Genomic DNA, 24611 nt, shown 5'->3' on the forward strand with positions numbered 1-24611 from the left:
TGTAGTATAAAGTTTAAGACTAAGATAATTATAGTTAACAAAGAGAAAAGAAACAGTAATGAGGTATATAGCAAGAATCGTTTTTTAGAAACGATCTTACTTCCAGGAAATAGAAAATGGCTTTGGTCTGCAATGAGCATTTCTTGAGAGTTTACCTTTGGATCCCAGTAAGGTGGCCAACAGTTTAGGTCTGTGGAGACAGTTCCTTCTCATCTAGAACCTGCGGTCAGTCGCTCTGTGAGGACTGCAGATGCTTATGAACGCTTCCCATGGACATGCTAATTTGGCAACTTGAGATAAAGAGGATAAAGAGGATTTATAAGGCCTGCATTTCAGCCATTACTTTCTTTCTGCTGCACGTGATAGCTTTATCCAGGAGATGCTGAGGTCTCCCCTTCTGTGGTGCTGCGTCTTTACTTGAGGGGAAAACTCTTGGACTAGAAACTTTGGAAGTGGAGCGGCAAGCAGAGCTACCCCCTGGCTGGCTCAGACCTCTCTAGTATTTCTCAGACTTCGTAGTTCTCGTCTTAGATGCTTGAGAGCAGCCATGATGCTTGCTCGCTGGGGGTCATTCTGTGCTTTCTGAGTATAGAGGTGAAAATGTCTGATGGTTTCAGACAGCAGGACTTCAGGGTCCTCGCCGGTCCCTGGAAGGCGCAGCATCCGCTCACAGGCGATGGCGTAGTTCTTGTGCCAATTCACTGGGTGTTCCTCTTGCAAGTACACGATCTCTTTATAAAGCTAGAAGACAGCAAATGTTGGGGTTCCATTGTTATCTTGGTGAATTTTCTCATTTCAAAACCAGAAAACAGAGAAGAATTAATAACACAAGGGGAAAAAAAAATCCAGCCTACAGTAAAAATCTAATCACTGCCAGGTCATGCAGAAAACACAGGGATGCTGCGTAATTACTGCAGTCGCAGGAGGCAAACGCGCTTCGTCTGAAGCTGCTTCCGGGCCTTCGAATGCTGCAGGACCCGAGACTCACTGTCAGGACACCGTGCTCTTCCTCCAGAAAGCTGTTCTGGGAAAGGAGTTAGTTCTAACTGGAGACAAGCTGTTTACTCCCAGGCCGAGTGGCTGAACCTCTGAATTTAGCTGCTGGGGGAGGGGGCACGGGGGAGCAGCTTTCTTTAGTAGATAGTGCAGAAAAATGAACCTGGCGGAATTAAACGTCTATTTCGCATTATTTATGTGGATTTTTCTCTACATGAAACAATAGGAGTATTAGCAACAATCCAATCCAAACAATTCCACTGTTATCAAGTGTAGGAGGCATAGGAGAGTGGAGAGATCCCCTGAAAGGGCAATACTGAAAATCTCCACAGATTTACCTACAGATTTGCCTACAATTTACCATCTTAACAGCCAAAACCTTGCTCACAGAAACTCAGAACTGTGGATTTCCCAATTGCAGAGGCAGTAGAAGCAAGCAGAATAAATTAAAAAAAAAAATTGTGTGTGTGCTCACGCATCCATGAGGGTGTGTGCTCACGCATCCATGAGGGTGTGTGAGCACCACCGGGCACACATGGAGTTCAGAGGACAACTTTGAGGGTTAGTTCTATCTTTCCATTACATAGGTTCTGAGGGTCAAACTCTGGTCATCAGCTTTGGCAGCTGAGCTATCCCACCAGGGGTCTAGAACTTTTGATACTGAATTTTCCAGAGGGAATGCATTAATATTTAACAAGGGGCTAAGTGGAGGCTAGTTTGCAAAATAAAACAAGATAACAAGATGCGTCCTTCCTGAGGAGTTTCACTGTCAAGTTAGCACTGGGTAACTAGGAGCGCTCCAGTGGACGCTCCGGATAGACCCGAGCAGTGGTCCTTTAATTAGGGCTGTGCTCATGATATCAGGTAGTTGAAATGGACCAATTAGATCATCTTCCTTATCTCCCCCACAGCAGCCAGATAAATGCCTACTGTGAGACAGTGCCCTTGTCAAGAACTCCACCGTCTGTGACTGCCCTTTGGGGATTTAATAACCCCGCCAGTCTCCAAGCTCCTTTCAGAACAGTTTCCTTTATTCCTGCACATTGAAGACTCACAGTTGACATTTAGGCTGGAGTGGGCCTAGACTCTGACCCTCTCAGCTGCTAGACAGAACTCTACAGGCTGCCTTTAAAAATTGAATCCCTCACTGTTCTTGAGTGGGGTACCCTGGAGGACTCTGCCTTTGCTCCTGTAATTATCTCCTGTGGCCCACCCTCCCTCCTTCCCTTTCTTGATCTACTATCTATTTGGCTAGCTCATCCTGATATTCCAACATGGCACCTCGTGACCTCTCTTCCCAGCACACGGGCTCAGTTTTTTAGGTCCCATAGCACCTCTGTCAGCACATGTAAGCATCATCTGTGAGGGAGGGGTGGATCATGCTCAACATCCTTTCTGAAGCCTGCCGCCTTTGTGATATCAGGGACAAGACCGTTCCTAACACACTGTGCAGCACGGAGTAGGTGCTCAACAAATGCCGTGAGTGAGGAACGAATAAAAGTGAGTTAATGTTCAAATGTAGGAGCAACGTGAGTCCTGCTGACTGGACCCATGCTGCTTTACGTCAGCAGCAAGCAAATGCACTGGCTGATAGAACCACGGCGCTGACCAAGAGGGAACTTGGCTACTCATGTAGCCAGGGCCAGGCTTGGTGTGTATGGGCCCTTACCTGGATGTAAGCTTCTACATGGCAAACTGGCTGACCTCGTGGTGGGGCCAGTGCTAGTACTGCCAGACTACCTCAGACCAGTGCTAAAAACCAGAGGAAACCAGAGCTCTGTCAAACGTGCTACTGCACGGCTCTCCTCTGTGCGCCTTTTCTGAGGAGGCTGTAGGATGTCTTCTGAAGGTGCGATGGCCCCCAAGGCTAGTCAGAAGACAAGGCTCTTTCTGTGGCTTATCTGTCCTCAGGACTCCTTTATCAGCCACGGCCTATCAACGTCAGGTTCGCATGAGGTGACATGGCAGAACTCTAGTAAAGCCATTACGTAAGCTTCCTCTTGATGCTGTAACAAACAACAACAGACTCTTTGGCTGAAAACCACAAAGGTTCACTGTCCTGCGCCTGAGAGAAGAGGCTGAGGGTTGGCAGGGCCTCACTCCTCTGGAGCTCTGGGGAATCTATTCCTTCCCTTTCCAGTTTCCAGAACCTTCTGCACCTGTCACTCACAGTCCTCCCTCCATCTGCAGGGCTAGTGGATCCCATGTCCAAACCTCTCCTGGTTTCCCTTTGTAAGGCCCCTATGGTCACAGTGGACCAATGGGTTACTCCGTGATAAGCTTGGTCTCAAGTCCTTTAGCTCAACCACATGTACACTGTGCCCTTTGTCACAGTGGCACAGTGACCAGGCACTGTGGGGCGAGGGTGTCATTCTACTTACCCTGACACTGTTTATGACAAACTGAATGGTTTCCCCATGTGTGCCGCTTTATAATGCTCAAGATAACCTGGGCGCATAGAGGGTGAACATTCCGTGGCAAGCCCTGCCTCCACCCCAGGCACTTCCGCCTCCCAGTCCATGCCCTGCAACAGAACTGAAATGTACTTTATATGCGTGGGTGTACAGTTGTGCTTTCACATCAGCAGGAACTGCGGCAGACTCCGCCAGGCTGAAGATGAAAAATGGAGTCTTCATCCTGGGGGAAGGGGGAAGAACCCTCATTAGAATCATCAAGATGGGGGAGGGACACATATTTTTGTGTGTGTGCACTCTTCATTCTCTCACATTCATGGACATTTAATCTGAGCCAACAGTAATCCAAAACATCACGATCTCAGCACGGGCTCCCGGCACAGGCTCACGGCACAGGCTCCCGGCACAGGCTCACACACTCAGGCTCCCAGCACGGGCTCACGGCACAGGCTCACGGCACAGGCTCCCGGCACAGGCTCACACACTCAGGCTCCCAGCACGGGCTCACGGCACAGGCTCCCGGCACAGGCTCCCGGCACAGGCTCCCGGCACAGGCTCACACACTCAGGCTCCCAGCACGGGCTCACGGCACAGGCTCACACACTCAGGCTCCCAGCACGGGCTCCCCCACCCAGGCGCACGGCACAGGCTCCCAGCACAGGCTCACACACTCGGGCTCCCACACTCAGGCTCACACACTCAGGCTCACAGCACAGGCTCACGGCACAGGCTCACGGGCACGGGCTCCCAGCACGGCTCACAGCACGGGCTCACACACTCAGGCTCCCAGCACGGGCTCACACACTCAGGCTCACGGCACAGGCTCCCAGCACGGGCTCACACACTCGGGCTCACACACTCAGGCTCACACACTCAGGCTCACAGCACAGGCTCACGGCACGGGCTCACGGCACGGGCTCACGGCACGGGCTCACAGCACAGGCTCACAGCACAGGCTCACAGCACAGGCTCCCAGCACGGGCTCACACATTCGGGCTCACACACTCAGGCTCACAGCACGGGCTCACAGCACAGGCTCACAGGTCAGGCTCACCGCACTCAGGCTCACAGCACTCACGCTCACCACCAAAGGCCTTAAAGGCGCAGAGGGACTCACACTCAACACTAAAGCTTTTGGGAAAGGTTCATCTCACCACTGTGGTTCCCTGCAGATGCCCATTACAGAAAAGCAGAGACGGGGAGCACTGCTAGGCTTCCCAGTACATCCCTGAAGGTGCCCATCCCATGGCTCACGTCACGAGCAAGCAGTTCCTCAAAACAGTGTCTGGGCAGTGTGAGCACCCAATCGTCCTAACTGTGTCCGCACACCAATTAAATCAGTACTGTTCGGATGATGTCCCTCTTTCTTCTGTTACGTGATGTCTTTCCGCTCTCCCAGATTCAAGCACAATGAACAATTGTGCTGAGAATCTGATCAGATCTCAGTGCAAGTATTTGCCCCACAACTCGATGGGCAACTTTATGCCATTCTCTAACCTTCTCAAAAAGCCCTCTGCACTACAGCTATTTTGTGACCTTTATATTGGAGCCATGCTTCTTTCTTTAAAAAGAAGATTTTTATTATGTTTTATTTATTTATTTAGGGTGTATGTGGGGGGCACATCAGGCTGACACACTCGGAGGTAAGGCACCTTTATCTGGTAAGCCATCTTGCTGGCTCAAGGAGCTATATTTTTTGGTAATTCTTAATAAATGTTTACACATATATAAATGCTTTGTACCCTAACTCTATTCTCAGAACATAGTCTCTGGCATAGATTGGGCATCGGAATATTTTTTGCAGAAGGAAGAACTCCAAATGCACGAGAGACCCCATTCTGTATTGCCTAAGACTTTTATATTAATGTTTTGACCAAAGTTTGCTTTGTATTGCTTTTATTTATTTTAATTTCTTTTTAGTTCTTTTTTTTAAGATTTATTTATTTATTTTACATATATAAGTACACTGTCACTGTCTTCAGACACACCAGAAGAGGGCATCGGATCCCATTACAGATGGTTGTGAGTCACCATGTAGTTACTGGGAATTGAACTCAGGACCTCTGGAAGGGCATCCAGTGCTCTTAACCGCTATAAAAGTTGGTTCTCATTCCAACCTGTGGGTTCCAAGGATCAAGCTCAAGTCATTAGGCTTGGCAGCAAGCGCCTTTGCCCTCTAAGCCATGTGGCAGGCCCTCGTTGGTGGATTATTTAAAAACAATGACAGGGACCAAGAAAAGCAGCAGTGCCACCAAGAGCGACCCATCTGGAACAGAGTGTCTCTCTATGAGCAGTCCCAGTAGGGGTGATGTCTTTTCATGTGGTCTGCTATGACCAACAGCTCCATGAGGGCAGGGACTGTGTCACATGCGTGGTGTGTAGCTTCTGGCCCTGGTATTAGCCGAGTGCTTTAATGACAAACTGGCATAGCAGAGTGGAGCCTTGGCTGCAATGCCTAATTACAGCACAGAAGCACAGGAGTCAGGAGCACCTCAGGGTTGCACTGCGAGTTGGACTCCATCGCTGTCATTAAATGCCCTTGGAAATCTGTCTGCCTCCTTCTTTTATAAAATGGAGAGAACAGAGCTTCACAGGTTATTATGAAGATTATTAATGTTATTATGTATTACACACACATAATAATACACGTCTTGAACACATATCTGTTCTGAAGTTATTTTTATACCACTCATCCACAGAGTGAAGAGTACGATGGGCTATTTCTTGACCATATTAAAAACAGGCTGCAGATAATAAAATGTAGATCGCTCACCTTGCTTGCCACATCTCCTCGTTGGCCACGGATTCCCAAGAAGATGGATCAAATCTGTAGTTACAAAAACCAAACCAGTATCCTTCAGTTGGTTACATTACAGTATGAACCCATAATGCCTGCTTTACAATCTTATGAGGCCACTGGAGCGGGCTGGCTCTGGGGTGCTGATAGTAATCACACCACAGCTTTGCATTTTAGTGGATGCCTCAAGGGGGCAGAGGACAAAAGAGAAGAGAGGGGATGCAGGCAATGGGCAGTTATCCCTGAGGCACAGGACTCACTAGGACACAGCCAAGAGCCAGGGTGAAGAGAGACTTCCTTAACCCCTGCTGGGCCATGGGCTTATTGAAGAATTCCAGCCAAACAACTGCTAGCCAGAGTTGTATAATTAAAAATGTATAATAAAAATTAAGAAATTTATAATTAAAATTTCTGTATCTGTTTAGGGAGAATGGTGCTAAGGAACTCTCTCTCTCTCTCTCTCTGTGTGTGTGTGTGTGTGTGTGTGTGTGTGTGTGTGTGTGTGTGTGTGTGTGTGTGCGCGCGCAATCTTCATGGCTTTCTGAAGAAAATGTAATTTTAAACTTTTTTTTGAGAAAGGTTCTCACTATGTAGATCAGGGTGGTCTTGAACTCACGATCCTGACTTTGCCTCCTGGGTGCTGGGATTTTAGGCATGCACCACCACAGCCAGCTGGTTGTAATTTACTTTTCTTACGAATCAAAGTGGGTTTCCAAGCTCTTGCTGTTACTCAATGATGTGGTGCTGTCTCTCATTGTCTCACCTATTAACAACATCTTTCTTCTTGCTATTTATTGTTAAATAATCCAGTAACATAAAACATTTCTATTTACTTGTGTGTGTGGGTATGTACATATGAAGGCAGGTGGCTGTGGAGGCCACAGGAGGACGTTGGACCCCCTGGAACTAGACTTACACCACAGTGGGCTCTGGGAACCAGAGCTGGGTCCTCTGCAAGAGTGGTGCAGACTCTTAACCCGGCCCATAACACATAATTAAAAAAAAAAAAAATCAGTTAACAGGGGAGATTTGTTTCCATGGACTTATTTTCTACATAGTTTAAGATAAACTTTATATAGAAATGTTTAAGAAGAAATTAATAATGCCCTAAGCAATATAACAAGGTTGATGACAAAAAACCATGGAAAAGGTTCTCAGAGTCAGCCTTCCTTACAGAAACTGTCTGTCTCTCTACTTTTGTACTGGAGACTGAGTAACCAAGCCATTCTAACCTCATGCTAGGGAAGTGCTGCCCCACTGAGCTACATGCTAAACTCATATCTGTACTCTTGAAGCAGGAACATGGCAAGTTCACACTTGTGGAAATTGCCAGAAGAGGTCCCTGTAAAGCTCAACCACAGCTCCTGAGTCCCCATCCCCGTGGAGGGTGATAAAGTCCAGGCTGCTGGGCCATGTGGCGTCATGGCCTGAAAGCAGAAGGTGCCATGCATCAGACTTAGGGAGCCCATGCATCAGACTTAGGGAGCCCATGCATCAGACTTAGGGAGCCCATGCATCAGACTTAGGGAGCCCATGCATCAGACCTAGCCCATGCATCAGACTTAGGGAGCCCATGCATCAGACTTAGGGAGCCCATGCATCAGACTTAGGGAGCCCATGCATCAGACTTAGGGAGCCCATGCATCAGACTTAGGGAGCCCATGCATCAGACTTAGGGAGCCCATGCATCAGACTTAGGGAGCCCACTCATCATCTTCCCTCAGATTCCCTAGACAGCAGGAAGAGAGAGAGAGAGAGAGAGAGAGAGAGAGAGAGACCTTCTCCTTCTGATCATGCTTTATGATCTGTTGTGGGCAGAAAATAATTGATTAAAAAACAAAGCCAAAAAATTATGAGGCATCTCAAGAGCCAGATGTGGTGGGTCAGGCCTTTAATCCCAGCACTTGGGAGGCTGATGGCAGAGGATCCTGAGTTCAAGGTCAGCCTGCATAGTGAAAATTTGCCTCAAAAACCCAAAACAACAAAAGGATATCTCAGAATGTAGCCCTTTTCCTCTATAGACACAGAGAACCCACATCTATGTAAAAGCACAGTAGCCACTCCTACCTTCCGTATTCCTCAGTCCAATTGTAGATGGTTCTTGTATGCTCAATCCACTCCTCTGGGTTGAATACAATCTTTGAGGGCACTAACTTGTCACAAGATCCCCACGGCCAAAGTGAATAGTCCTTTTTCCAGGTTGGGTCACCTTCATGGATCCCTATGCAAACAAATGTTTCTTTTCTACCCAAAACAGAAAAGCACACAATTCTAAATGTTACATTCCTTTAGTTCACGGAAGGTAGTTTTGGAGGTCGTACGCCTTGGTTATTTATACACCATTTGTGAATACGTTGGTTTATTTAAATCTTCCCTAGGTAGAGTACATGAAATGTGTTTACTGTAAAAACAAAATGAAACACTACAGGAAGGAACAAACTGGAAACAGATAAGAAAGGTCTTCCTGCCCTCACCCTAAGACAGGACCTTGTCACCAGGAACTCTGGTGTGGTGCTGCGTCCAGGTGAACCAATGCTTTCTTTGACGACCTTTCTTACTTTACAGGTAGTTATGGGTCCCAGTCAGCACAGCCATTGTGCTTCCCAGTCTCTCTCCTCGGTCCTCTGCTTATTATTTGCATTTGTAAGTCTCCCCAAGAAGCCTGGAAGCATCCCCAGGATAGACTCCCTGCATTAACTTTGAATGCCACACAGCACGAGGTTAACACATAATAAATACTGGCTGGAATTAAATTAATCAGATTTGAATAACTGTTAGGAACCTTAGAGCCTACAAAAGTTAGAAACAGAAATGCCTTAAACAATAGCTCTCTTCCAATTTGTGGTTGTTAAGAGGAAGAAGAAAAAAAAAACGTGGGTGGGAGGGAGCCTGGTATTTGGAGATTTTAAAGTAAAAGGCTTGGGTAACTTTGAAAGAAGACAATGGGAGTGGAGATCTTACTTCCCCCTCACCCCTTTCTGCCTCTAAGACTTGAGGGAGTTATTTAACTTGCTGCCTTCCCATCTGCTTGGTGTCCTAGGGCTGTGGTGGAGCAGGTCACTCTGGGGAAGACACAGTTACATTCAGCTGCAATGGGCCAGGCTCTGGGAGGAAGCCTGCAGCAGCCATCAGAGGGCCCTGATGAGAAGGCCCCAGAAAGAACCCAGATCCACATCAGCAGGGCTCCATCCCCTCTCCTTCCAGCACTGAAACAGGACAAAGGCAGCTCCCAGTTTTCAAGCCCAAGAAGTAAGAAAAGGGCCCCGAGGATGGATGATTAGCCATGGCCCCACGTCCTCAGGCATGGGAGCGAAGCCCCAGAAGTTGTGGGTGCAGCAGTGTGGTGATGGTAGTTGTGGTTGGTTAGGAGCCCCAAATCCTGAGTTCCGGGAGCAGTATGAGCTCAGTGTGATGCCTGATATAGACAGAGTCTCAGGAAGGAAGGAAGGAAGGAAGACAGGCAGGGAGGGAGGGAGGGAGGGAGGGAGGACATGGCAGAAGATGAAAGCTTTCTGGCCCAAAGTACCAAGAAAGTCGGCCCCAGGGAACTGGAAAATACTGGGGTGACTGAGCCACCTGTGCCATGGAGCTCTGGCTCCAAGTGGGGCTTACACACTTGGCCAAAGTGCAAACCACACTCCCTAGGACTTGGACAGACTCTGAGTAATGAAAACTGGCCAGGCAGGGATGTGGGGTCAAAAGTAAGCCAAAAAAAAGTCCTTGGTTTTGCTGGCCGAAGGACAAAAAGACTAGAAATATTTAAGGGTACTGGTGTGCGTTCTGGTTTGTTTAAATCCTCCTCCGTTGGCATAGCAATCTAATGAGAATAGCTTCCCAGAAGCTGCGAGGAGTCAGACCCCTTAGGTGTGCCCTAACTCCAGGTCAAAACCAGGATGGGAAGAAAATGAACACCTTGTGTGGTGGGGACAGCTGGACTGACCAGGTCACCCACACAGAGCCTCAACCTGATAAACATGTATCGACCTCTAGAGCAGGGCACTCGGTGGAAGCCCTCGCCTGGGATCACGCTTGCCATATACACCTGAGCTTACTTCCTTTCTCGTAAGCCCTTACCTATAACAAAACACAACCTCTCCATTATCTGTGAAATTCACCCTGTGAGTCTGTGAGTCACGGGACCCAGAAACCAGTGGCCTGGGTGGCTACGGTGGCTGTTGCCTGAACCATTGCTCGCTTGAAGTGAGAAAGCCTCCATGGCACTCAAGGCCCCACCCCTGCTCCCTTTCTAGCACTTTGTGAGCCACTGAAAACTGCATTATTGTGGCTTTACCAAGGGATAGAAGGACAATGGATTTATAAAAATTTTCTCAAGTCCTCTTCACAAGAAAACAAAGAAACAAACAGCCAGAACATGAAATAAATGCTTCTGTTTCAAGGCCTGGCCAGTCCCACGCATCTCAGACAGAAGCAATCGATGCTCAGGCCTTAGCACAATCCTGACCTTACCTCCAAATCATTTTACGTTCTCAAGTAGAGGATTCACAGTTCTCTTATTTTGTCCTCAGCTAGCATACACTGGAGGTGTTTTTCTTATTTATAAAAATGTTTTATCCTTTATAAAAATGCTTAAGCTATTTTTATATAGTGATTATTCCTGGGAAAAAAAATGCCATACGCTTGAAAGGGGCCACAGTGCCGATCAGGAGGAACCTGTAATTGCTTGCAATTCACCTGCAATGATTTCAAGTAGGCAGGCACATCTCCAATTTCTCAGAATTGTGCTAAGATCTTATTTGCTGTTCTTGCTAATCTGTCTTGATTTTTCTTTTCCCCAGAACAATACCATTTATTTCTGCCTGGCCTCATTTATGCACAGATATTCAATTTAATTACAAAGATAATCTTACTGGTGACAGGGAGATAGGGAGAAAATTGGTCTTGTGGATGAGGTACACAGCTGCTTCAGAAACAATTTTAGAAAAGCTTCAGAGTTGAGAAAAGCTATTATATGAACAGGATGCTTACTGTTTATTCATTTCAAGAAAGTGATAAAGATTGAATGTGACCATTCCACTCGGTAACACTCCTTCCACAGGGTTCCACCGGTCCCCAGGAAAGTGCACTCCTGGCAAATGCCTTGCCACCTTGGGTAAGTACCACTCATAGGTCATCATCTGTCGGAAAGATCACACAAGGAGCCACACCTCAGCGAATGCTGCAAAGACTCAGGTTCACCAACACCCATGGGAAGGCTCCAAACTGTGATTATACTTGTTAATAATTGGGAAGAAATACCCATAAGGCAGTTTCCATGTCTTAGGAGATGACCACGGCCAACGACGTCATCACAACCTCTCCACCCAGTTCCAGATGGTGGTCGCCAATCTTAGACCTAGAGAACTGAACTTGATTTTTAGAACCACTGCACACACAGCCCTCGGGAGCCCTCACATGCCTCTGCCTCTGTACCTACCTCAGGTATAGTTCTAGGCCGACTCCTCCCTAGCCTAAGCTCCCAGGGGAAGAAACTGTGTCATTTCATCTCTGTGCCCCTAGCACACTGCAGAGCATACAACATGTCCCACTGGTTTAAGCTGTGGTTGGAATGTCTTTGATGGACAGACCAAATAACCTAGACAAAATACACAACTGCACCATTACCACACTCTTGTCCTTTTAATCACTGATCACTTATAATGGACATAGAACTCTGCCCTTGAGAAGCTCTATCATATACTTAAACCTAGGCCTCAAAGCTGAAAACTTTTTTGGCTAAATAATCTGAATTTATTAGTAGTACCCGATTAACCACATTCCTTCCACATCTTTTGTTTTTATTTTTGAGACAGGGTCCTGTTATGTAGCCTAGGCTAGCTCTTTTATTTTGTTTGAAACAGAGCCTCACTATGTTACTCTGGCTGGTCTAGAACTCACTTTTTAAACCAGGCTGGCCTTGAACTCACAGAGATCTGCTTGCCTCTGCCTCCTGAATGCTGGGATCAAAGGCCTGCACCACCATGCCCAGATGGCTTCAAACTCTTGTGCCTCCTGCTTCTGATCCTGAGTACGTACAGGAATGTGCCACCACACCTAGACTCATATGTCTTTTCATTAAAATAAATTATCAGAAAGAAAAACACTATTGCTAATTATAGACTTAATTCTCTATTTTCATAGCGAAGACTCCTACTTACATTTTGAATATGATCATTTAAGCAACTGTGCTCATACTTTACTTACCCTGAATGAGTCATTTAATTAACAAATGATGTTAATTTTAAATGCATATATTGTACAACTCGGAGATTTTATTTCCCAGTGGTTTCGGTACTTGGGGGTTATTCACATCAGTTGAGCAGCAGGTTATGAACTTAATATTCTGCAGTTAATTCTCACCGTAACCTTACTATGATTCTGTCAGAAACCACTGATGACCCATTCAGTAGCTGCTACCTTCTTCATTGTAAACATCTCCTGACTGTGGCCTGCTCTCGGCCAGCCATGTGCCCAGGCACAGTGACTTGCTCACCTTTGCTCCTGAGTGTCTAGGAGTGGGCTTAGGAACCAAACTGCTGGGTCTGCAGGAGCTCTGAAAAGCTACGCCCAACCCAGAGCGAGGCAGCAGGGCGAGAGGCATCCTGCTTTGCTTTAGAACCTAGGATTTGAAGCTAGGCCCTGTGCTGGTTAGTTTCTGACGACTGGACACAAACTAGACTCACGTGGGAGGAGGGAACCTCAAAGAGGGACTCCTTCCATCAGGCCAGCACTGAACTCATCGGTGGCATATGTTCTTGATTAACGATTGATGTGGGAGGGGCCAACCCACTATGGGTGGTACCGCCCCTGGCCAGGTGGTCCTAGGTGGTAAAAGAAAGCAGATTGAACAAGCCAAGGGACAAGCCAGTAAGCTGTGTTCCTCTGTTTTCTCTGCTTCGGTTCCTGCCTTAAGCTTGTGCCTTGGCTTCCCTCGACGTGATGGGATGATAGATAACATATGAATGAAACAAACCCTTTCTTGAGTTCTTTTAGTCAGTGTTCTATCACAGTGACAGAAAGCAAACTATAACACCGCTGACATCATCCAACTGTTTGCATCATCAGTCCTGAAACCTCCTCTCTGGATCACCTTGTGACATCAAAGTTTATGTCACAGGTTAAACTGCTCTCAGTTGTGCGTTCTGTTTTAGGTAGGCAAAAGCCTCTTTCCCTCTGTGACTAAGCAAACAGAGGTTCCCAGAGGAAGAATGTCCTATCACACATCCGAGAGGTGACAGAATCAGAGTGTAATGCTGACTTTGAGATCCATGGTTTCCAACCGCAGCTGCTGCTGCTTCAAGCAGTGTTTACAACTGTACTGCGTACCAAGTCACCCGTGTAGCATCTCATTCTGAGGAGCTGAACTGAGTCCATGCTTGTCAGAATGTACAGCTCACAAACCGCTTAGACATGTGATGTGCAAAATCCCCACACAGGGCATCTGCGAGCCTAGGTTCCTGAGGATTCCCATCACTTCTCAAGTGAGTGGGATGGCTCACTCACCCCGACTAGTCACTCTACTCCTTCACGATCCAGCTTCTCTTCTCCCTAGAGACTACCTGAAAACTGGATTTGTCCTAGTTTTGCATTTATGATTAAAATAATCACTCTTATAATTAACTATAGTTTTATACTTTCAGATATTTGCTCTGTTTTGTAATTCGTTTCTGTCTTTTGAGACAGAGTCTTGCGTACATGAGGCTGACTTTGACCTCCTAAATAGCTAAGGATGACTTTTAACTTCAGATCTTCCAGTGTTTCCTCCTAAGTGCTGGATTACAGGAGTGCACTTCCATTCCCAAATTTATGTAGTACTGCTACATTTCCAGTCCAGGAAAACTGTCTTAATAGCACTTTAAAAAAAAGTAATCACTTTTTAAAGCTTAACACTATATATACAGGTGTTTGGTCTGCACGTGTGTCTAGATCACGTACATGCCTGGTGCTTATAGAAGCCAGAAGCGGGTACTGCATTAGACGGTTGTGAGCTGCCATGTGGGTGCTGAGAATCCAAGCTGAGTCCTTTGGAGGGGCAGCTAGTAATGGACTTAACGACTGAACCATCATCCGCTCTAGATGTGAGCTTTTACAGACACCTCTACACAGACTTCTGTCATAGAATCAATACTTTACAGAAAAGTTCTATCGCAGTATTAGAACCGATCATTTCTAATCTAAGTGAAACATTTATTTGCCCGCTTTTTTAAACATTCAACGAATCTAATTTTCATAGGTAGGCCAGGTGCAATGCTTTCTGCTGGGTGAAATGGCTAAACATAAAGATCCAGTAGGTCTTTTAACTGCATCACTTGACTCCAAGATGAAGGAAACATTGATAAAATCATTTAAATGAAGAGCAAGTTATAAGTCAACTGAAAATAAACAGGTCTGTGATCTATCTATTCTAAGACTTTTATGGCTAGTGGTACACAGTGGAAACCCTTGCGCATGTGAGGCCAAGGGAAGTATGGCTACTTGCTCTACACCGTGAGACCCTGCTAAAAGCAAAAACCAACTTCCTTGGAATGATTATGACAAGAACCTCAACTACATTAAAATGATGTCTGTTCAAACATCATTTTACATGGCATCATACTGTTTGCCTAGAGTGGTTTCAAAGTCTTAGACTCAAGTCACAGGCATAAGCCATCATGGATGATGTGGTTAAACATGGCTATGTGCCGAGGACATTTTTCATATACTTACTTCTTGATCCACCAAAGAAACATCTGGTCTCAATCCCTCGCAGTAATGCAAGTAACGGAGCGCGTTCCCCGGAAGGTCTCCTCTCAGTAGGATGATAGCATCGGGAGGCATGGAGTTCAGAAGATTTCGTGCAAACTGATCAATCACGTTATTGGTTCTTTGGTCACAAATGCTAAATAAAAAAGATTTTTGGCTAATTAAAACAGAAGTCTTGCTTTCCTCTCACTCTTTGCACGTACACTCACACTTCAGAGTTTCCCATTAGCGGCTCTGAGAAGGCACACACACTTCAGCAGAGCAGACTATGAGCTCAGCCGTTTGTCTGTCTGTCTGTCTGTCTGTCTGTCTGTCTGTTTGTTTGAGACAGGGTTTCTCCATACAGCTCTGATTGTCCCGGAACTCACTCTCTGTGGACCAGGCTGCCTGAACGCAGAGATCTGCCTGCCTCTGCTTCCTGAGTAAAGGTGTTTGCCACCATGCCCGCCTAGCGTTCGCCCAGCTTCTTTCAAGGCTGCTAACTGAAACTAGAGAAGGAAAACCCACTGTATGAATTCTATCAATTTATAATCATGCCCATGAAAAGCAAAGTCTGTTCTCACGTGTAATTCTCCACCCTAAGCAATCCAATTTCAGCTAACAAGAGTAGTTTCTGACTCTGTAGAATTAAGGCAATTTCACCTTAATTCCATTTTTTAGCAAAGACCTAGTCAGAAATACAAGAGGAATTCTGCTGACTTCTGACAAGAATTTATATAGCATTTGTGTGACTAGGGCGTGTGCAGGGTGAAGCCTTCCCACCACCTCTCCCCACCTCAGGCTTTCTGATCCCTGATCCCTGGGGTTCAGGGCCTCACGTTGTGGGGGGGGGGATGAGACCACTGAGAAGGAAGTGAGGTGCAGGTGCTGAGCTGTCCACTTCCTGGCAGCTGTCTGCTGATGCCAATGCTAACTCAAAGAATGGGCAGCAAAGCTCAAGATGAAGTGGGCTTTCTGATGTCAGAGAAAAGGGGAACGAGTTTGGAGGATAATGAAGGAAGAAAAGACCTAGAGGAAAAGCACCAAAACAACAAAACAAAACCAGCTGATGGCATTTCCTGTAATTCCTTGTTTTTCTGTCCATCCATCTGCTGGGCCAAGGAGGGGCTGAGTTCAACTAATAAGTTGGTGTCACAAACAGAGGAGCCCTTCTAGAACCCAGTACCACCCTTGTCCTTGCACTCCATACAGCAAGGATGGCTTCCTACTTTGCTCATGATAACTAACATCTTGCCACCACCCTTGTCCTTGCACTCCATACAGCAAGGATGGCTTCCTACTTTGCTCATGATAACTAACATCTTGCCACCAGGCAAGTCGCGATTCCTTCCATTCTCTGGGGGCAAAGAAAAGAAAAGACAAAAACCAACCTAACATAATGGACAAACCGCCTGGCCTCTACAGTGTTATCACTAGCGCCGAGACTGGACATCCCTCAGAGACCTGAGCCAGAGGATGGACATGAAGGACTGGGACCGGGCTGGGTAAGGCTGGAGGACAAGCAGTTTAGAGACCTTTCCCTGGGACCACGTGGGATGGACAGCTCTTCTCACAAGATCTTATCCCAAAGAGAAAAACAGAGAAAGTAAAAAAGTACCTGACCTGGGACTGGCCTAGAGAGTGCCAGGGATAATCTGGGCGGTCTACCCTCTAGAAAGCCCACAGCCCTCCTGGTGCGGGGTTTTGTGAGACAGTATTACTCCAGCAGCTAAGAAGAGAAACCCCATGTTGTCATTCTGTTTGACTCAAACGTGTGGCTGGGCACTGTCTTGACAGAGAAACCTTTCTTAAATATCTGAGCTACCCTGTGAGCAGAGGTCACAGAACAGCCATAGGCCAGGAGCCTCAATTTGGCCAGCCACAGCCTGTGGGTGAGGGAAGGCTGAGAGAGGCAGTTGTGGAGAGGTGGAAGGACAGACAGACACTGCAAACAGACGGGGTAAGTGGCAGGAGGCTCAGGCTGCGAACTGACAAGGGCAAGGGTAGGAGGAAAACAGGGAGGGAAGGAAGGAGGGAGGGAGGGAGGGAGGGAGGGAGGGAGGGAAGGAGGGAGTGTGCGTGTGTCAGGGATAGAATCCCCCAGCAGAATTACCCTGGCGTTGGACAGCTCTAAGTCTGAGACTGTCGGGGTTAGAATCTGGAGCTACCTGTCTCTGTCCATGCTGCAGAGCCTGAGAACTCAGGTTCCAGGGATGTGCATGATACAGCTGTACCCATCAACAGGGAGACGCTGAGGAGACTGTGGAAGTAGGAAGGTAGGCTCTCTGCCCACGTTCCTGTCAGCACTGTGGCTGCCTCCCACACTGCCAAGACACAAGGGAGACACTCCTGCCTCCAGAGAGCGTGATCTGGGGAGTCTCAGGGTCAGAGACTTCCTAGCACACAGGCTGCAAAGCCAAGTGTGGCCAGCAGAGGGCCCTGACACATAAAGAAGGAAGATGGCTGCTGTGAAGAACGCTCTGGTGGACACTGGACCTGTTCAGTACAGACTCCTCAACAGCACAAACAAGGAAACACGGGAGTCTATGAGTTCAAACCACCCCGCTCCTACGCGTAAGCAGGAGTCTCCAATTCTCAAGGATCCCCACGAGAACTGACGTAACACCTCATCCCCCATCCCACGTGGCTCTCTTTATTCCCACATATTTAGTAGGAATTGTACTTCAAATATGTTTAGTGGTCTGCTGAGACGGCAGAGGGTAAAGGGCTTGCTGCCAAGCCTGATGACCTGAGTCTGACCCCTGGTACCGTGAGAAATGATGGCAGGAGAGAACCAGCTCCCTCAAGTTACCCTGTGCATGTGCATGTCACCTCCCAAAGAGAAAGAAGATGCAATATGACTAAAGCCTTCTCAAAGAAACGGTTTAGAAATCAAAGTTTTCATTTGTCATCCCCCTCAAACGCTCACACACTTTTGTCTACACATTTTCTCATGGGCAGCAACGCACTTTCTGCGTTTATTCTTTACCTCCACTCTCTCTCCCTCTGTTGACATCAGAGCTGTTAAAGCTCCCTCTTTCATCTCTTTCTGCTTTACCTCTTCTCGCAGCTGCCTAATTTCTGTCCTGAGCCTCTTCACTACCCAAGGTCCTTTGCTGCTGCGTCCTCCCCACTCCCTTCCTTCTTCCTCCCTCTATCTTTCTAACCTGGCACCCATTCCTTCTCTCTTCTTGGTTCCTTCCTTTGCCGTTTCCACACTTTCTCTATAATTGCTCACTTTATTATCCCTCCGCCATGGTGTGGTCATCGTCAGGTCTGTGGTCACTGGCGATGCTGTAGTGGACTTGATGTATTTAAATGATTTGATGATATCACTGCCACAGCGCTTTGTTGCCTCCTCACTGGAAGAGTTAAGCGTCTCAGTAAGATCCTCCCCCAAATCCAGAAGAGACATCCAAACCAATAGCTACATAAATTCATTGCAGACATTCAAGAAACAACATGGCCCCCACAGAAGATCATAATCCCGCCATCACTAAACTCAAAGATACTGAGATAGGAGGAGTGCCAGGTAAAGATTTCAAAAGTGTTCTGGTAACGATGAGATAAAAGAAGATGTCAACAAGCAGAATTTAATCCACAACCTAGAGCGGGGGCCAGCAGCCCAGAGGGAAGGTAAGCAAAACGGATGAGAAAATGAGCAACGTGGAAGAAAACTGGAGATTTTGGAGGTGGGGGAAGGAAGGAAGTGGAAAGGTTGGAAGAGAAACCCTCAACGAATCAAACAGAGCACAGTGGAAACCATCACTAGTAGATTTGCCCAAGCTAAAGAAGGACCAAGGGAGACGGAGCTCAAGGTTGATGAACTACAGCATTCAAATGCTAATAAGGAAAAAACAAGCAGAAGTGACCACACTATCCATGATCTCTGGAATACAATCAAGAGGCCACATCCAGGAACCCACAGGCAAGGAGCAGGAGGACACGTAAGAAACGCTGAAGGCACAGAAACCTATCGGATGACATGATAGCAGGGCATTACCTAAAGCTAGAGAAAGAAGTGGACATTCAAACACAAGACGCGTTAGAAGCCATATACACATGACCACAGAAGGACCTCTCAGAGCCATATTTGAATAGGCAAGATGTCAAAACTTAAAGAAACAATGACAAAAGCTGTAGAGGGAACACACCAACTCATCCATAACAGTAGAGCCATGAGGCTAACATTGGCTCTTTCATCAATAACCCTCAAAGCCAGGAAACCATGGAAAGATATCATTCAAGCTCCTAAAGTAAGTAATTGCCAAGCAAGAATGCCACGTACAGCAGAGGTGTCCTTTAAAACTGATGGAAAAAGCCCATGTGGTGGCCTCACCTTTAATCCTAACAGTGTGGAGGTGGAGGCAGGCAGATCACTGAGTTCAAGGCCACACCAGTCTGCAAAGTGAGTTCCAGGACAGCCAGGCTACAGAGCGAAATCCTGTTTGAAACAAAGAGGAATTCATCAAGATGAAACAACTGTAAACACATATGCATCATATGGTGGGGAAAGGTCTCGATTTCAAAACAAGCCTTAGTGGACATAAAAGTCCTGAGACAATGACAGAAGATGATTTCAGTGTTCCACTGCTATCCAAACAAAAGCATCCAAACAAAACCAACAAAGAAATGTCGCAGGTAATAAACTATGCCACAGGTCAAATGGACTTAACATGTACATGTGCAACAAAATCAGAATGCATAGTCATTTCAGCAACTCATGGAACCTTCTCCAAAACAGATGACATTCTAGGCCATAAAATCAAGTACTAACACAAAATACAACCAGATCCCAAATACAAAATAACAAAACCCTCTGATAGCTGTAAGACCACAGTATAATAAAACTAGACATCAATACCAAGAAAAATTACAGAAGCCACAGTTATGTGGAGACTGATCTTTATACTCTTGTATGAATAGTGGGTTATTAAAGAAATCAGGGTGGAAATGAAAACGTTCCTGGAACCATAAAAAATTAATGTAATTTGAACTGAAAAGGGAAGGATTATCACAGATGCCAACCAGATCCAGAGAATCATCAGGGAGTAGTTTGAAAACTTATTTAAAAAATTAGAAAATCTAGAATAAGTAGATAAATTCCTCGTCACATATGACCCAACAAAGATTAAATCAAGAGGACATAAACTTAAACAGATCCATTAAAAACTGCTGATATTGGACTAGTAATAAAAATCCTACTACAGTCCTGTCCACACAGGTTCACTGGGGGAATTCTACCAGTTCTTTATCAGTGTTCCTTAAACTATTCTATAAGACAGAAAGGGAGCAAACACTACCAAACTAGAATAAGATCAGGGCACAGCACAGAAAACTAGAGAGCAATTTCCCTGGTGTTCAAGGGTGCAAAATTTCCCAATAATATTTTTGGAAACTGACTCAGTAGTAAAGAGCACACACTGCTTTTTGAGAGGATCTGAATTTAGTACCTAGCACCTAGACTGGGTGGCTCACAAGCCTCTATTGCTCTAGCTTCCGGGCAATCCAACATCTCTAGTATATGTGGGTCACTGTACTCACAAAGTTACAATTGACGCACAAAATGTCACAATTTTCAACATTCCTCCATAATAAAAGCCATGAAGTCATTAAGAATAGAAGGCGCATATCTCCACACAAGACTAGAGACAATGCAATACTAAATGGGAAAGACTGGATTTCCTCTAAGACCTACAGACAAGGGTGCCCACCCTCTCCTCTTCAGTCTTACTCAGTGTAACTCCTGAAGGCTTAGCTAGAGCAAACCGACAACAGTAACAAACAAAAGGCATACAAATAGGAAGAAGTCAGTTTACCCCTATTCGCAGACAACATGGTCCTGTATTTAAAAGACTCTACCAGGAAGCTCTGAGACCTGACAAACACTTTCAGCAACGCATCAGTACAAAATCAGAATATAAACACTCTCTGGTTTCTGTGTGCCAACGATGAACTTTCTAAGAAAGAAATCAGTAAAGACAAAAGCAACAACAACAGAAACGCCATTCAGAATCATTCTAAAAAACACCTAAGAATCATTCTAATCAAGGAGGAAGAGACCTACTTATCTACAGTAAAAACTTAGCTACTGAGGAATTTCTTGGAGTTACTAAAAGATGGAAAGACTTGTGATTAGGCAGAATTAATATAATGAAAATGGCGGGCTGGAGAGATGGCTCAGAGGTTAAGAGCACTGACTGCTCTTCCAGAGGTTCTGAGTTCAATTCCCAGCAACCGTGTGGTGGCTCACAACCATCTGTGAGGGGATCTGATGCTCTCTTCTGGTATGTCTGAAGTCAGCTACAGTGTTACTTATATAAATATAATAAATAAATACATCTTAAAAAAAAGAAATGGCTATGGTATCTAAAACAACTAAGTGATTTTGTACAATGCCTATCAAAACCCCAATGACTTTCCTCATAAAATGAGAAAAAGTCCTAAAGTCCACACGTAAGCACCAGGACCCGGATAACTGAAGCGATCCTGAAGGGAAAGAACAACGCTGGAGCTGGCACAGTACTGGTCTCCTGTTACTGAGCCAGTCAGAAGAGAACGAAAGATGGTAACGGAACAAAAACAGCCAGGTAGACCAGTAGGCTAGGAAGACCATGCAGAAATAAGTCCATGCTCTACAGCCACCAAATGTTTAAAAAGCTATCAAAGACAAACTTGACAACAAAAACTAGATTTCTGTATTAGAAGAATGAAACTAGATTCGTAGTTTTTCACACCCCCTACCCCAACACACAATTGAAAGTGTATCAAAGCCTGTTATGTAGACTTGAGACTTTGAAACTGCTAGAGGAATGCACAAGTAGACACTTCACAAACAGGGATAGGCAAGGATTTTCTGAACGAGACCCAGTAGCATAGGAAATAATCCCAGGAGGTGACGAGTGGGATTACAGGACGTTAAGAAGCAAGGGAAACAATCATCAGAGCAGAGAACTGAAAAACAATGTTGACCAAAGTGCACTGACTGGGGATCAATATACAAGATATACAAAGAACTGCGATCAATAAGCAGGCCAATGGATTGAATGCAGTTTTCAAAAGAAGAAATACAAATGGCCAATAAACACCTGAAAAAAGTATCTAACATCCTCAGCCATGAGACAAATGCAGATTAAAACAGCTCAGACCAGTGGTTCTCAAGCTTCCCAATGCTGTGACCCTTTAATACGTTTCCTTATGTTGAGGTGACCCCAGGCATAAAATTATTTTTGTTGCTAGTTTCCAAATGTAATTTTGCTAATTATTATGAACAGTAATGTAAATATTTATGATTTCCCACAATTTTAGGTGACCCCTATGAAAGGATGGTTTGATTTCCCAAAGGGTTGAGAACCAGTGGCTTAGGCAGTCCCATCTCGCTCTAGCCAGAATTGCTGTCCCTAAGAGAGCAGCAAGTCTAAAGGAAGCAAGGGTAGAGGAATCTTTATTCACCTTTGGAAAGTGAGCTTGTGCAGCCGCAGAGGAAGAAGTATGGCGCTTCCTGAAATCTGGAACTAGAGCTACTGTGTTACTCAGACCACGGCTCTGGAGCATGGAAGTAAAGGACTGCATATGATCACAACAGACATGCGCACACATCCGTGCGTGTGGCCGCACTATACTTGTTAGCCAGGACAGGAAACCAGCATAGTCCACCCACAGGTAGGAGGGTAATCAAAGTATGGTGCGAGAGCTCGTGGGCACACACACACACTCACACATACACACACACTCTCACACACACGCGCGAGCACACTCTCACACACTCACACACGCACTCACACACGCACTCGCACACACTCACACGCACTCACACACGCACGCACACACACACGTGCGCGCACACCACACATACACACACTCACACTCACACTCTCACACACACACGCATGCACACGCAACTGTAAATCACTTTGATAACTAAACAGCCACACTCAGAAGGACACATGCTGCAGCTTCCTGTCCCAAGTGGATTGTAGACCTAAAATTATGTGTGTATGTACCTGTGTATGTATACATGCACATGTATGTATATGTTGTATATGTATGAATCTACATGTATGTACATTATATACATGTATATATGTATATGCAAGTATACATATATGTAAACGTGTGTGTATGGGAGAAAGTATATAAGTATAAATATATATGTGTCTGTGTGTTTGCAAGTCAAAAAACTAGAAAGGGTTCATAAGAGGAAAAGAGTTCTTTTATCGCTTATCTCTTTTTTAAGGATTTATTTATTTATTTAATGTATATGAGTACACTGTCACTGTCTTAAGATATACCAGAAGAGGCCATCCGATCCCATTACAGATGGTTGTGAGCCACCATGTGGTTGTTGGGAATTGAACTCAGGACCTCTGGAAGAGCAGTCAGTGCTCTTAGCCACCTCTCTCGCCTGGAGGAGGAGTTCTTGAAGACAATAGGGAAGTAATGGGAAGGAGAAGCTCAGGGAAGAGCAGGGAGGGGACTGAGAACAGAGGGCCATGGTGCACGGCATGAGGATGCTAACCAAAGTCCACTGCTCACCCGCTAACCCAGAGCTTACTTACTTAACTAGGTATCACTTCATTTATTTTCGGACAAGGTTTCTCTGGGTAGCCCTGGTTGTCCTGGAACTCTCTATGTAGATCAGGCTGGCTTCGAACTCACAGAGATCTGCCTACTTCTGCCTCCCAAGTGCTGGAATTAAAGGCATGTGCCACCATGCTCCACAACAATTAATTTTAAAACGCTGAGTTGCAAGAGAAAGTTCAGTCTTTTAAAATCATACTAGTCAAAATTGCTATACAGAATTAAGGAGCTCTGTCTTCTGCTTTTGTAACTTGATCCTGACAGAAATACGTGAACTGCCATGCAATACTTGAACAACTGTCAGTTATTCTGGAGTTTTCAGGTTAAGGCTACTTAAAAATTTTGAATAAAAACTTGTAATACCATCAGTAATAGCTAACTTTTAGAACTTAACTATAAATAACAAATACTTTACTACAAGGTAAGTGGAAAAGGGCCAGGCCTTACTCAAAAGATGAAAAATTTGAAACATAAAGGGAATTATTTTAGAACACACAAGAACTCCAAATCTTTCAGTTCTCCATCTAAGGGTATTTTAGTTATGAATTTTACATATACCCAGACTCTTCGGTGTGTATCCCGAGTTCTTTAGAGGCAAGGGCATGGCTACTCATTTCCCCAACCCGGCGTCCTGCCCAGCTGTTTTCACTGGCTGCTCTCAGAGATCAGAAGGAGACAGAGCAGTCCCAAGACCTGCAGCGTCTCAGGTGTAAGTTCCACGCTTTGGGAAGGTGGCCGTGTGCTGTTACCTGTAGTTTGAGTACACTTGATAAGCAATGAAGAGGGCCGCTGACAGCCACTCCAGGCTCCGAACCCCATTACAGCTGAGCACTCGGCTCGTCTCGGACACAAGTGTGGCCAAACCAAGGCCAGCGAGAACGGCCACCACCGCATTGCTCTGCATCCAGAATCGCTCCACCTGGAAGGAGACACGAAAAGAGTGCCTTCAGCTGACAGGTTTACGGTCAACTATAACAGTTGTCGCTCACACTCAGCTGCTTATTCCTATTACCGTTAGGCGTTGTTAATTCCCTTTTCCAGCCCAGTCCCGAGTCATTTTCTTTCCCAGTTTTCCAATGTTCCTCCTTCCCCACTGGGCATGGGCT

At 45.8% G+C, this 24611-nt stretch overlaps 1 protein-coding gene across 1 annotated transcript in view; it reads right to left on the reverse strand.

Moving 5' to 3' along the window:
- Positions 1–327: 327 nt before the first annotated feature.
- The window catches only part of Tmem260 (transmembrane protein 260), a 64404-nt gene continuing 40120 nt past the window's right edge, over positions 328–24611 (reverse strand). Inside the window, exons 10-16 of the mRNA XM_032917414.1 lie at positions 24255–24424; positions 14911–15082; positions 11194–11342; positions 8275–8451; positions 6184–6237; positions 3543–3633; positions 328–741 (exon numbers count right to left, since the gene is read on the reverse strand). Of these exons, the coding sequence (XP_032773305.1) occupies positions 487–741; positions 3543–3633; positions 6184–6237; positions 8275–8451; positions 11194–11342; positions 14911–15082; positions 24255–24424 (1068 nt within the window). The 3' untranslated portion in view covers positions 328–486. The remainder of the gene's footprint in view (positions 742–3542; positions 3634–6183; positions 6238–8274; positions 8452–11193; positions 11343–14910; positions 15083–24254; positions 24425–24611) is intronic.

Source organism: Rattus rattus, chromosome 12, assembly GCF_011064425.1.
Source record: "Rattus rattus isolate New Zealand chromosome 12, Rrattus_CSIRO_v1, whole genome shotgun sequence".
NCBI lineage: Eukaryota > Metazoa > Chordata > Mammalia > Rodentia > Muridae > Rattus > Rattus rattus.